General features: G+C 61.2%; 2 protein-coding genes across 2 annotated transcripts; one reads left to right on the plus strand and one right to left on the minus strand.

Moving 5' to 3' along the window:
* Positions 1-2,645: 2,645 nt before the first annotated feature.
* PNMT (phenylethanolamine N-methyltransferase) lies at positions 2,646-7,476 on the minus strand. The gene is made up of 3 exons (XM_044999424.1): positions 7,285-7,476; positions 6,495-6,702; positions 2,646-4,263 (listed from the first exon to the last, which is right to left on the minus strand). The coding sequence occupies exons 1-3, from the start codon at positions 7,436-7,438 to the stop codon at positions 3,828-3,830; spliced, it is 798 nt and encodes a 265-aa protein (XP_044855359.1). The 5' UTR covers positions 7,439-7,476; the 3' UTR covers positions 2,646-3,827.
* Positions 7,477-10,496: 3,020 nt separating this feature from the next.
* On the plus strand, positions 10,497-13,183 carry LOC123356297 (telethonin-like). Its single transcript, XM_044999433.1, has 2 exons — positions 10,497-11,236; positions 11,833-13,183. The coding sequence occupies exons 1-2, from the start codon at positions 11,088-11,090 to the stop codon at positions 12,251-12,253; spliced, it is 570 nt and encodes a 189-aa protein (XP_044855368.1). The 5' UTR covers positions 10,497-11,087; the 3' UTR covers positions 12,254-13,183.
* The last annotated feature ends 1,121 nt before the right edge of the window (positions 13,184-14,304 follow it).

Raw genomic sequence — 14,304 nt, forward strand, 5'->3', positions numbered from 1 at the left:
TGCACTGGGAGCCCTCCCTCCCCCTGGCTTTCCACCGGAGTGCGGTACCCTAGCAGGGAGGAGGCATTTGGTGTGACGCTGCAGTTAGCAGGGTTGTAATGGAGGCTTCTCGTGGGAATTCTTGCCAAGAACAGACTGATGGCTGTGCATGCCAGGGTGTGCAACAGGTGATGGTACAGTGAAAGCAGGTGGGGGGTGTGTGTGTGAAACGATTGACCCCGCTGCAAAAGCAGCTCCTGGCCTCAGAGCTCTGTGCCAACATCTTACTGAAACGTCCCAGTGTGTAATTTTAGAAGTAGTAAACAAACAGCACATCCTCCCCAGATACCTCCCAGCCAATGCAGCACATTGTGTGCTCGCTCGCTGTCCGGGCACCCTCGGCGCTATCACCAGAGCCTGGCATCTGTTTTTCACGTGGAAAATGACCGGACATTCTGCTGGCATCGCCCCTGCCAGCCACTTCAGCTGGGCTTGGTAACAGAATGTCCTGAAGGTGACCTGAAAGTGCTGTTGGTGGGAGCAGCTGCTTTGCTGCGGGGGAAGGGGAGAGTGTAGATTTGTGGGTTTCTTTTTCCTCCTCCGTTTCCGAGGATATTTCCTTTTCTGGTTATACAGGTGATGGGTTGGGATCATCTGTATATATCATGGTAATAAGGGAATGGGGGCAGATTTTCTATCACTGTGCAGCCCCCACACGTGTCGTATGGGGATGTGAATGTGACTGATGTGTGTTCTATTGCTGTTTCACTTCTTAAATCAGCCCTTTGGAGCGTGATCAATTAATTGTATTAGACTTGGGTCAAGTCGGCGATTTTTGCAAACGAACCTTTGGCAGTATTATTGTCCTGGGTTCTCTGAGAATAAATTTGTAATGAATCTAATAATCTCCACTCTCTTTATCTGTTGATTTTTTGCCCCCAAATCTCCACCTAAAAGAAAAACCCATTTGGAGTTGCCAAAAATATGAATAATGATCACTCTTTAATCCCCTCTCTGCCTCAAATCCTGAATTAAGTGGAGTGCTGTCACGTGGCCAGCTGGAGAGCGGGACTGGGAGGGTCACGGCGTTGAACTCCAGGCCAGGAAGCAGCCACCTCCAGCCGGGGATCAGGTCCAGGAGTTACTGGGTTGGGATGGAGGGAGAATTGATTGGAAGAAGTGAGGGTGAGATGGGAGCTGGAGTGGGGTTGGTGGTGCCAGTTCTCTGACCTCCCGTCATTAACAATGGACAGACCCACTGCAGTTGGGAGCAGGGCTGGGCTTCTTACCAGGAAACCTGATTAGAGCAGGATCCCAGCCACTCTCTAAACCGCATGGCTAGGGGCCAGCCAGGAGACTCGGCTGCAGTCACAGATTCGGCTTACGCTCTGTGGATAAAACCTGGCCCATATTTCCGGCCTTCCCAGCGTTTGGATTGATGGCGCGGTTCTGATACTCTTTAGACGAGGCAGAAAACTACAATCGAATCAGCAACTCCAAGGCAGGTGGGCTCTGACCTGTGCTTTGCTGGGCTGAGGCTGACGAGATGTGGGGGAGCGCCTGGCAGTCAGGCCATGGGGAAGCTTCTGTGCCTAAGGATGCAAGAGCTGTAAATAAAAGTGGCTTTACTGAACGCAGCTTGTGCGCTCTCTGCCAAATCCCGCTCTAGAGACAGGAATTGGGAAGGGGTGGGGGGGGTTGTCACTGGGCACAGCAATGACGCAGCCAGGCCTAGCTCCTGCCTCCCAGCAGCAGCTGAAGCTCGGGAAGGGGAACTTCCACCTAACCTCCCTGGTGATCAGTTAATCCCTTGAACGGGGCTCGCTGTCCTGTCCCCCGCGGCTACAGACCGTGCTGACGGGTGTGATGTCAGGTCTCTGGATAGTAACGTTACTCACTGGCCTCACGCACGAGCCTAAATCCCTCTGCGCTGCTGCTGGGGCGGGGATTGGATTTAAAGACTGGATGCTCACTTGAAGCCTTGAATTCCTTCCCCACTCCCAGCTGCATGAACTAACCAGCCCCCTAGCAGAATGAGGCCAGCCTGGTGCCATTGTGACCTGATGGCTAAAGAAGCGGTGACGTCATTACCGACCTGGCACGCTCCAAGGCAGGTATTTGTGTGTGGTGACGAAGGAGCACGAGCTGGCGGGAAGCAGTAGAGAGACAGCCTGTCAGACTGACGGCCCATGGTGCTGGGGAGCCGCCACGTCCATTTTCAGTGACATTGTGGGGCACGGAGTCGGGCCTCTGAAAGACGCTGTGGCTTTAAGCTACCTCACGCCTCACCAATGCGACCTGCAGGTCCCGCACGGGCCCGAGAGGAGATTAGAGAGACCGGCCAAGGGCGATGCTCTTAACTCACTTAAGCACCATAAAATCCCACCCTTGGCTTCCAAACCATTTTTTACTAGAGAGAGTTAACTAGAGGGGGTCAATGTGGGGTTACTGTGCCCCCCACCTTGGGGAAAGACCTATTTTTTTCCCCAAAAAACATTTCTTTAAAGGGTTGGTTCCAAATTCAACATCCTCTATTTATTAAAGTCGTCAGCTGAACTATTAACCAGGTTGGGATTCCTTAAATAGAGACTCGCATCTGCTTTGTAGGCTGTTTGTTTAACGTTTACACTTCCCCCCTCAGAGTGAATCTAGACAGCCCGTTTGCCTTGATTTTTATAGCTTTTATTTTCAATGGATTCTCATGCAGTAAAACAAAGGCAGAGTGTGTAGCTCTCAGAGGACAGCATGGAATACGTATCTATAGCCACCCAATAACTATCTAGATAAAGTGCCGTGGAAATCATGAAAACATCTCGGCATTATTAGGTTCTCTGGAAGGTTTTTTTTAAACATACAGTAAAATTCTATCTGTTGGGCCTAAATTATCTGGGGTTCCCACTAAAATTCTTCAGCAGATGGGATTGGTACCAAAACTAAATTGTGCTAATTCTGAAGTTGGAATCCTGCTGAAATTCTACCTCAGCTAGTTTTGTCTTCTTCCTCTACAGTGAAATTCCAGATTGGGTCATTTATATTCTGCCTGCCTCCTACTTCCCTTTCACTTTCAGAGGGAGTGGGAGGTGGTTTTTCATCACCTGTTCTAAACTCTTGTGGAATGGTACTGTCTGCCCTTTAGCAGCTGGTGAGTTCTGCCCCAGAGGTGGCTGCATGTCACGTGGAGAGAGAGAAACTAGTGCATTTGAGTGCAGGATCAGGAATTGGCTGAGTTCTAATCCCAGCTCTCGCTCTCTAACTCGCCCCCACTTAGTTTCTGTGACTCAGTTTCCCTGTTTATAAAACAAGGGTGGTAAGGCAGAGCTGCTTCACAGGCTGGTATGCAGATTGATTGAAGGATGTAAGCATTTTGAACCCCCCAAAGTGCTGTAAAAGCACCCAGAGCCGATAGGGAGGGGCTCTAGAAACGCATGCCCCAGGTAGGATTTCACTCTGTTTGTACGGCACAAGGAGAACCTGGGTGCTGCAGCAAGCCAGCCCTGCCTGATGCTCCAGTAGCTGCTCACACCCCGCTTGGCCCTACACGGACACAGGGGAACAGGACCTGCCATTAATAGAAGCCTAGAATTTATGAATGAAGAGACCCTCAGAGAACCAGCTAATCCACCTGCCTCCCGTTTTATTTAAACCCCTTCACTGCTAAACCAGCTACCACATGCAAAGGAGAAGAGCTCTGGTGGAGGGGGTGTTAAGGAGAATCACGCAGCATCTCAGGTTATCTGCCTAGGATGGATGCATCTATTGCATTTCTAGCTACCAAGCTTCACTCTGCTGTGGGACGTGCATCTTAGCAAAGAACAAGAGGATTGCCCAGGCCTGCCTTGCCATGGGCCTCAGGCCACGGGCTTCTTCTGTGCGTGGACAAAGAAGACCCCACTCACGTCATCCACGCCGATTTTCAGGCCGGGCGGCATGAGGTAGGAGCGGAAGTCGTGGATGTGGTAGCCGCTCTTGCTCAAGGCCTCCCTGACGTCGGCCTCGCTCACCGGCACCACCGAGAGCTTGGCCTCGCCAGCCAGGTAGAAAGTCTCCTCCAGGGCGCCAATGAGGAGGAAGTGGCCGCCAGGCTGCAGCAAGGTGGTGATGTTACGCAGGGCTCTCTCGAAGCTCGGCCGGTCGGGGCTCACCGCCTCCAGGCAGAAGGTGGAGACCAGGGCGTCGGCCGGCTGGCACAACTGGGAGCCCAGCGGCTCGGGCTGGTGGACGTCGATGGGCAGGATCTGCCTCAGTTTCCTTCTCAGCTTCTGCTCTTTCTCCTTCCACTGCTCCCTGTGTAAGCCAGACAAGAATGAGGCCTGGCCGTGAGAAAGGGAGCGTGGGAGTCGAGCAATGGGCAGCGGCGTGGGGTGGGGGGCAGTGTACCCAGCTGCACCAAGGAGGGAGAGTGGGTGTTTAGGGTGCTCCAAGGGGGATGATGGGCTCAGAGGAGCCAAAGGGAAATTCAGGCCGAACCAGCCCACGGAAAAGCGCCCGAGGGGGTGGGGTGAGAATTTTATGCCCACTCAAAGTGCTGTGGTGATAACACCAGAGTCTGACATGGAGCTTCCCCCCCGCTGCACCCCTCCAGCCCACCTCAGTGCTGGAGAGATCAGAGCCATGGTCGGTTCCTATGGAGAGGGACCCATCTCCATAGCTGAGACTCCTAGGAAGCGGGGGTTTAGCTGCCCAGCCGCTTCCCTGAGGAGCCGTATAACCTAGGCTAGACAGAGCCCTGGGCAAGCTAGAGCGGGGAGGGACTCCGGAGCTGCTGGGCAGAACTGACCTGACTTTCCCGGGGGTAGGAGCTCAGGGCTCTGTGCAAAACCAGCCCCATTCGGCTACGCGCTCACCAGCATCACGTCCATGCTCCTTGGAGCTCCCAGCCTCTGAGGCAGAGGAGCCGGGCCATGCTGGGGAGCCTGGCAGCAGGGGAACGTCAGGTTACACAGCGAGATCTGGCTGTTTCCAGCTCCAGGTTGTCCCAAACGCAGCGTGGAAGCAGGTGGGGTTCACGCTGCCACGGCTGTTTTGGCACAAGGCTGTGGGCGACTCCCCTTTCTGAGGGCAGGGTGGTCCCAGCTCTGAGTTCTGGGGTCACAAGGGTGTGGGTGTAGGTTTTACCTTCTCTGCACTCGGGAGATCATTCCCCATCTCTCGCTGCTCCCAAGCAGGGTGGTCAGAGCCCCTGGCCCTGGGGAGGGTACCCCGTACCCTGGGGAGCACCCTGGTTGCTTTGCAGGCTGGGAGATCAATGCGGGGCTTTGCAGTGATGCCGCTGGGGCCCTGTGCCCTACCCAGAGCTGGAGAAGTGACGTTACCAGACCCATGAGCCCCCCCCATCACTGATACTCTCCGGTTGTTATTTGGAGCCAGCAATTTGCTTTCCCCGAGCAGCTCCTACCCCCAGCCCTGCTCCAGGAGCCGGGCCCTCCGGCCAGGGAGCCTGGGCTGACAAGCTGTGAGGGAGCAGGGGCTGGGGCGGATCGACCTGGGACTGTCTGCATTGGTGATGGGGATATCAGGGGCTGACTTCCCTTGGGGGACGATACCTGAGCCCGGGAGGGGGGTTGGGGCCAGGTGACACCTTGGCCTGGGAAATGGCAGGGGGAGGAGCTGGGAGGAGGCTGGGGGAGACGGCTGGAGGGTGTTTCAGTTTGGAGCTGGCTGGGGAAACGGAGGCAGCCCCAGGGCTGGGGTCTCAGTTCCCTGCCCCCCAAGATGGACCTGACTGTGGGGGTCCTGTTGTCTGTGCCTACAAGCTCTGGTTTGGGCTGGGTTCCTGTTGTCCAATAAACCACCTGTTTTACTGCCTGGCTGAGAGTCCCGGTGAATCGCAGGAAGTTGGGGGGTGCAGGGCCCTGACTCCCCCACGTTTCCTGACACAAGCGAGTCTGGTGCGAGCGCCTTGTGCTTCCAATCCCCCAGTGCCACGCCGCCTGGCTGGCAGGGCAAAGCCCTGGGGGTGAGGCCAGGTGGCCGGTGAGCGGGCCCAGGACACTGGGGCTTGCTGGGTGTTAACTTTGTAACGCTGGCTCCGGGTGAGCAGAGGAGAGGGAGCGACGCCCGGGGCAGTCACTGGGTGAGCTAAGTGATTGGGGGGGTGTCAGTGTGTGTGTGAACGTGTGGGACACGACTGGGCAGTGGTGCGCTCCCTGTGACACACGCTGCATGCACACGCGTCTGCTGGCTAACAACGCCGAGGCCACCCCGGCTCCTTTAACTCTGTGTCTCAGCAACCCCCACTCTGCCCTAGGTGCTTGTCACCCAGTTGCTAAATCTCCCCCCCCCACCCCCCAGGTCCGTTTCCATCCGGCAAACAGCGAGTTTGGGAATTCAAGCGACACCCTCAGGTCACACAACCAGCCCGGACCACGGAGCATCAGCCAGACCGGCTGCTCCATCCAGTCCTGCTCGAACGCCCCTTGCTCCCACACGCAGCACCGGCAGCTCTTCCCCCGGCTCTGGTGCCACCGGCCAGCCTGGTTTGCAGGCTGCCCCCTCCCGCACCCCCAGCCGCCTACCCTTTGCCCTCAATCCGGCAGACGTGTTTGATGTACGGGCTCCAGTCGAAGCCGTCAGGCTCGTCCTGCACCCACCGGCGCAGCACCTCCCGGTTCACCTCCAGGTAGTCGGTGGCAATGATCTCCTCGAAGTGGTCGCAGGCGCTCAGGAGCTGGTAGATGGTGGGGCCGGAGCCGATGTCGAGCAGGGTGCGGCCGTGGATGTCGCCTGGGAGGTGAGGGAGACCGGTACAGGGACGTGTGCTGGGGGGGGGGGAGTGAGTTTTTGGGTTACCCGCTTTGCGGTGGAGGAGGCTGAGAGAGCGGAAATGGAAGGAGAATTTCAGCCAAGACCCAGGCCCGGTCTCTGCTGGGAAGCGTTTCCCTGACAGCTGTACGGGTACAGCAAACCTGCGGGGAGACGCCCTCAGCCCGGCCAAGAGTTCCTTATACCCATTCTCCACCCGAGCTGAGCCTTGGCCACAAAGGCTTTTTCTGTGCTAGAAGTCACAAGACGTTGAGCCTAGCAGAGGTGAGGGGTGGGAATCGTGGCTCCTGGGTTCGCTCCCCCGAGCTGCCAGGGGAAAGGAGTGTAGTGGTCAGAGTGTCAGGTTGGGCACCAGGACTCCTGGGTTCTGTTCCCAGATCTGCCACTAGTGCTGGCGTCAGTCTGTGCCTCAGTTTCCCCATCAGTAACAGAGAGGCCGTGACACTCTCCTCCCTCCCAAGGCAGCTCGGAGGCTTCATCCACTGATGCCTGCAAAGCCCTTTAAAGGCTCATTCCCAGTGTCTGTCTCACGCCACCGCTCACCTGTGGCGAAGGCCTCGGCCAGGCAGCGCAGCTTCCAGGGCACCACGCAGTCCTCGGAGCCGAAGTCGGCCCGGGGCGGCATGTAGTTGTTTTGCAGGTAGGCTCTGGGGTTGAACTTCTGGTAGCTCTCCCCGACGGCCGCGATGCCGCTCATGGCTGGGGGATCGGCCGGCCGGCTCACGCCCAGCTGGGGCCGAGGGAGCCACCTTTATAGCCCCTGCCCTGGGTGGCTCAGGGCGTCGCAATGCGCTAATCGGCCCAATCTGATTAGGGCCCAACGTGCGGCAGGCAGATGGGACCTGGTGCTCCCCGCAGGGCGGATGGAAATTGAGGCCATTTCTCTAGCTGCCCCCCTCCGCCCCCCCCCCTCCAACCACGCCGGCCCCCCGGCCCAGCCAGGCGGGGAGGAAGCTGTCTGCAGTGATTGGCTGGACATTTAGGGGAGTTAATGGAGGCTCCAGAGACACGTTGGGGGTGGGGTGGGAGATTAGTTTATCTTGCACCGGATGATCATTTGCCAAGTGTATTGAAAGGCGATTTTATTGTGGCCGTTCATCCCGGCTAACCAGGTTAGTGTCAGCGCCGGGGGGGGCCGGACCCACGTCCTGCCGCTCCGGCAGAGCGGCCGTTCCACCCCCACCAGCTCAGCCTGCTGACGGGCTCTGGGTTTTCACAGTGAACGTAAAGCTTGTGAAGAGGAGAATAAGGGAAGTGCCAGCTCCCCGCATGGCTCTGCCGGTGCCCGTCAGTCCCGACCCGCAGCCCCATTGCTATTCCAGCCCTGTGCTCCCCGCATGGCTCTGCCGGTGCCCCTCAGTCCCGACCCGCAGCCCCATTGCTATTCCAGCCCTGTGCTCCCCGCACAGCTCTGCCGGTGCCCCTCAGTCCCGACCCGCAGCCCCATTGCTATTCCGGCCCTGTGCTCCCCCCACGGCTCTGCCAGTGCCCCTCAATCCCGACCCGCAGCCCCGTTGCTATTCCGGCCCTGTGCTCCCCGCATGGCTCTGCCGGTGCCCCTCAATCCCGACCCGCAGCCCCATTGCTATTCCAGCCCTGTGCTCCCTGCAGAGCTCTGCCAGTGCCCCTCAGTCCCCCACCCACAGCCCCCTGCCAGCTCAGCCATGGGTCTCCCCCAACACACAGTTCTATTGATTCCTTTCCACGTAGGCCCCTCCGGACACAGGTTGTTAATTGCTCTTTAACTGCTGGCTGGTTCTGTGACGTGCTCCTCAAGGAGGCAGCACGTTGCACCAGCCGGACCCCAGCTCTCAGCCACCACCTGCCCATCCCCGTCGCTCCACCCTGGCTCCCTGGTGCTTCCCGTGGCAGGGGCGAGATGGGGCTGTCCTGAGACACCAGGCATTAGGACCATTCCCAGCACTGGTCTGGCCGGGGGAGATCCATCGCAGCCAGGGGGGAAGGGGCAGGGGGCGTCCCTTTGCCACCTCGCCTCCAATTTCAGCCGCTTCGCTTATTTCAGCCTCCCAGGTGGGGACAAACCAGCCCGTTCATGGCAGCTGGATCCGCTCCCAGCCCCCCGGCCCCCACCCGCGTGATGGGAAGGGGCTCATTGGCGCAATGCAAACCAGGGCGGTAATGGAGTTAGCAGGCAAGGGGGGGGCGGCCTCAGGGCCCTGTCAATTGTGCTTGTGAAATATCTCTGGTGCAGCTGATAACGCCAGGCCTGGAACAGGTTAGCGGCCCCAGAGGCTTTCAGGCTGTTTTGGAAAAGCTGCCTCAGCTCATAAATTATGTCAGCGGAAGGCCATTAAATGGGACCGATCCCAGCTCTCTGGTGGGGCAAACGTGTTTTGATCCGTGAGCGGCTGGCGGGGGCTTTTCGAGGGGGGTGGGAATTGTCACTGGCTGCATGGAGGGGGGGTGTCTGCCGGGGCCAGGCTGGCAGCCGATTCTCCAGCCCCCGCCATGCGCTACCAGAGCTGGTGGAAGAGCAGCAACTCCACAGCCCAGGGTCCTCTGCTGACCCACCCAGCAGGGGCTGCTCCCCCCCCCCCCGCGTCATCAGCCTGGTCAGTCGTTGGGCTTCCCGCTGAGACCAACACCCGGAAGCCACTTACTGGCCAGGAAGGCTCCCGGGGCCCTTTCTGCCAGCCGAGGAGGGGCACTGACCAGGCGTCCTGATGCCATTTATGTTGCTAGCCCCATTTCACTAGGGTTGGGGGGGCGGGGGAGGGAGGCAGGGAATGGAGGTGCTGTGGGGGAAGGGCACTAGAAGAGTCCCCCAGCAAGTGGGGAATAATAATATGAGTATTATAGCACCTGCCACCCAATGATCAGCTTAGAACCCAGGAGTCCTGGCTCCATGTGACCTGCTCTAAGCTACTCCTCTCCCAGAGCTGGGATAGAACCCAGGAGTCCTGGCTCCCAGACCTCCCCCTCTCCTGCTCCCGCTAACCACTAGACACCACTCCCCTCCCAGAGCTGGGAGTAGGACCCAGGAGTCCTGGCTCCCTGCCCCCCCAGCTCTAAGCCCCAAGTCTCCACCCGGAAAGTGTGAGTCCTTCACATGCTGCCGCACTCTCCCCCCACCCCAGGAATCCTTGGACCCAGGGCAGCTATAATTAGCCTCATCCCCTTGGCCTGGCGGGACAGCCAGCCTGGGCTGCTCAGCACATTTTCTCCCGGCCGGGCGAGGTTTTCACATTGCGTCTCGGGCCGGGGGAGGGTGCTGAGCGCACGGGCTCACGCAGTTGTCACTGCCCCGGGTGGGCCTGCCGAACACGGGGCTGGGAGCTCGCCCGCCGGGGGAGCCACTAACACGGGGGTCTCCAGGGTCAGGTTTCAGGATAAGCTCATCCCCCAAACAGGCCCCTGTGCTCCGTGGGCTGGGGCAGCGCCGAGCCCGGCCCGTCAATGAGACACCCAGTCTGAGACCCGCCCCAGCTCTCGGTCCAGCTTCCACATGCTCGCTGGGGACCTCTGGGCTCCGCCATCCAGGGGCCACTGGCTCATTTGGGGCCCCCCAGGCAGCCGGCCGGCCAGCTCCGGTGGTATCACCACCCCCCCAGCTCCGGGGCCGGGGAGAGCCCTTTAAAAGCGCCACCACCCCTTTTCCCCAGAGCCCCGGCCTTTGAAGTTGTGGGAGGGAGAGGTGTGGGCTCCAGTCAGTTACAGCGGGGGGGCGGTGGGATGGGCTGGGGGCCAGGACTCCTGGGTTCCATTCCCAGCTCTGGGAGGGGAGTGGTGTCTAGTGGTTAGAGCAGGGTAGGCGAGGGTATCAGAATTCCCAGCTCTTCCACTGATTCCCGCGGAGCCCCAGAGTAGATCACGTCCCCGCCCTGTGACCAGAGCTCTCCTCCGCCATTGGGCTGGGGAGTTGCAAAGGGTTAATTTGGGCCACCTGGTGTGGACAGTGGCCCAGGACTAACCCGCCCACCCCCCATAGCTGAGACCCCCGCAGTTTCCCAAAGGCGCCGCGAGGGGCGGGGGGTGCAAACGTTGGCCTGGCAGGGTGAGCTCTGGGCCAGGGCTGGTTTCCAGTAAACAACCAACTCGGGTGGTGTCCGGTGTCTGGAGCGCTGGCGAGTGACCGCGTGGGGCGGATATAGCCCCTGACGACGCAGCTCGGAAATAGCAGCAGGGAAGCTATATAAACCCTGGCCCGGGCGGCCAAGTGCCAGGGCTCAGACACGCAGCCGGACTCTCGCACACACAGCCGGGCTCACACACAGAGCCAGGCTCACACACACGCACAGCCGGGCTCACACACAGAGCCAGGCTCACACACACACGCACAGCCAGGCTCATCGCCCCCCCCAAGCCAGGCGTCCCGCAGGGCGAGGATGTTCGGCAAGAGCGTGGTGCTGCGCAGTGCGGGGGTGCTGGCGGCGGCCGAGCTGGGCTGCCTGGTGCAGGAGGAGGACGTGCTGCGGCACGAATCCTTCACGGCCGAATGGAGGGACCTGTCGCTCTCCACCAGGCCCGAGGAGCGGTGAGTGTGGGGCGCGGGCACCCTGGGCAGCGGGGCAGGGCGCTGGGCTCCCCGTGGCCCCGTCCCTGGGCTGAGCGGAGCCCTGGGAGTTTCAGCCGGGGGTGGGGGGCCCTGGAGCAGAGCAGGATCCCTGTCCTGGCCCCCACTCCGTGCCCAGCCAGCCTGGGGCAGAGGGGTCGCAGCCCCCGGGCACAGCGGTGCCCCTTCCCCTCTCCAGCCCCAGCCCAGGCCCCTCCCCCTGCGGCTGCCCCGTCCCCCTGGCCAGGAGAGAGGCAGCCCCAGCTCTGGGCCGTGCCCCCAGCCCCCCAGCCCTGGGTACAGCATCTGACTGGGAGCAGCGGGTGGGGGATGGGGTGGAGCGAGGCCCCCGCTGCCCCCAGGCCTGCAGGGCACCTTCCCCATCGCGGGCATCTGTGGCGCTCAGGGCAGAAGTGGCCCCAGAGTCTCTCGCTGCCCCGTGGCTCCAGGGGTCGCAGCCCCACAGCCTCGGGGGGCGGGTTGGGTCCTGGGGCTTGTCTGGGCTCCTAGGAGGAGATGGGGGGGGCTGCCGGGTGCTGCTCCCTGGGTCCCTAATGCTCCCCCCCCCCCGTCCCCAGCTGCTCCCTGCGGGAGGCGGACGATCGGCGCAAGGAGACGTACTGGCAGCAGCAGGAGACGCGCTTCGTGGTGCAGCGATCGCCCTGGCTCATCCTGCGGCTGGGCCGGCTGGGCGAGCCCCTGGCCCGCTACCACCTGCCCTACCAGCGGGCGCTGCCCCTGCCCCTCTTCGTGCCGGCCGACCTGAGCGCCAAGGCCGAGCGGGGAGCCACCCCGCCCCAGCTGCGCCGCATGATGGACTTCGAGACGGCGCTGGCCGGGGGCTCCCCGCCCAACGGGCAGTGCCGGGACAAGAAGGCCGTGGCGGAGATCACCAAGGAGCTGCCCCCCGTCGTCCAGCCCAGCCGGCCCGACTTCGGCAAGGGTGACCTCCCCCGCTCCCTGTCCCGCTCCCTGTCCCAGGAGGCGCAGAGGGGCTGAGGGGCCGGGGCACGGACCTGCCCGTAGGGCTCTGCGTTCCCAGCTCACGGCTCCCCCTGCATGAGAAATACCCACGGTGAGCCGGGCAACGCAGGGTTACTGTAGAGGCCCATCCCCGGGCCAAAGCCATCCCGGGCGTAAGCTCAGCGAGGTTACGCCGTGGCTGCATGTGGCTTTTCGAGTTAGACTGTGAGCTCTGTGGGGCCGGGACCATGGATTCGTACAGCACCATGCATGCTGATGGGGCTGCAATTGGAACTCTGTCGCTTTAAGAACGGCCTTCCCGGCTGAGCTGTCAATCAGCTGTCAGCAAGGCTGTCACAGCAGCTGATGATCTTTGGGTCTAACAGCACAGTGGGGGGAGGGAGTGTGGGCTAATGGTTAGAGCAGTCAGGGGCAGGGAGCCAGGACTCCTGGGTTCTAGCCCCAGCTCCGGCAGAGGAGTGTTGGCTAATAGGTAGAGAAATGGGGGGAGCTGGGAGCCAGGACTCCTGGGTTCTAGTCCCAGCTCTGGCAGAGGAGCGTTGGGTAGAGGGAGCTGGGAGCCAGGACTCCTGGGTTCTATTCCCAGCTCCAGGAGGGGCGTGTGGGCTAGTGGTTAATGCAAGTGACTGGGAGTGGAGAGAGCGGGGTCCTGTCCCTAGCCCGGGGAGGACCAGTGATTAAGTGGAGACGAGGGCAGACCCGGAGGTTGCAGTTGCTGGCAGGGGGGAAGCACAAGGCGATGCTCAGCCAGCCGGCGCTGCAGGAGAAGGATTAGTGCATGCGGGGGACGAGTGGCTCCCCCGAGACGTCAGGACAGGGGTGACCCCGGGAGCTCATTTGCATCCTCAATCCCCTGGGCTGATATTCTGGGGCAAGGAATTGACTGTCAGCGTCCCCGTGCTGGGGCACTCGGTGTATGAGGCTGTCGGGGTAATAAAAGGAGTAAAGGCGGCACGACTCTCTCCTTCCATTCGCCGCGTTTGCCGTCCTGGCAGGGGGAGCCCGGGGGACGGGACGGGACGGGGCCCCAGGCCAGCACACAAGGGGGGGATGTTTGCAGTGGGGGCATCCTGCTGCTGGGGGCTGGCAGAGGCGAGTCTCCCAGCTGAGAACCAAGCCGTGATGCTGAGCCTGGCTATTTTCCCTGTTCGTTCACACCACACGGCCCCCTCCTAGCGCAGAGGAGGGCACGTACGCCACGCAGGCAAACGCCTGAGTCGGGAGGCCCTGCCTGGCTCCCTGGCACCCCAGACTTGACTGCACTTGGCGAACAAGGCGGAGAGCAAACGCTTCCCGCTGGCCACAGCCCCCCGGCCGGAGCCTGCGTGGCCCGTGCCTCACACTGACGCCGCAGTTCTAGGGCGCGAAGACGGTGCACAGGTAAGTCTGTCACAGCTGGTGACTCCTGCTGCCATAACGCCCCCAACCCCCAGGGCAGCACCTTTGCTGCCAGCTGCGTGGCTACAGCACATGCCAGGCCACCCCCGGTGACGCCTCAGGGCCTTTGGTTCCCCCGGGTACAGGCCTTTGCCAGCTGAGCTCAGGGAGACGCTGCAGGGCAGCGGGTCGAGGCCATGCGCCCGCCCCAGAGAGTTTTGGGGATCAGGGCAGCCTGGTAGGCAGCGTCCCCTTGAAGCCTGGCCCCCCGCTGGCCCCCAAGGGCTCCTGGGAGATAGATGGATGCCACAGCTAGGAGTAGTTTGCTGCTTTTTGCCGGGGGGGGAAACCCGCATCACTGTCCCCCACCCCAGGCCAGGACTTGGTGTTGTCAAGTGGAAGAAAAACGAGGTGAAAGGAAGCCTGGGGGGGGGGGGGAGAGGATGCCGCTGTGGATGTGTGCGCGTGGCGGGGCAGGGGCTGCACCCAAGGGTGTGGGTGTGTGTGGGGGGGGTGCACCCATTTTGGGGGGGGGGCTAAGAGCGTGGGGGGCAGGGAGAGCTCCTGCTCTGAGCAGCTGCATGACTGACCCAGCCTGCCTGGACGCAGTGGGGTGCACAGTCCCCCCCCCCACCCCCAGTCCAGCACCGGCCAGCACAGCCTGCTCAGCTCAGCACAGCACGGCTGAG

This window comes from Mauremys mutica, chromosome 25 (assembly GCF_020497125.1).
Source record: "Mauremys mutica isolate MM-2020 ecotype Southern chromosome 25, ASM2049712v1, whole genome shotgun sequence".
Taxonomy (NCBI): Eukaryota; Metazoa; Chordata; order Testudines; family Geoemydidae; genus Mauremys; species Mauremys mutica.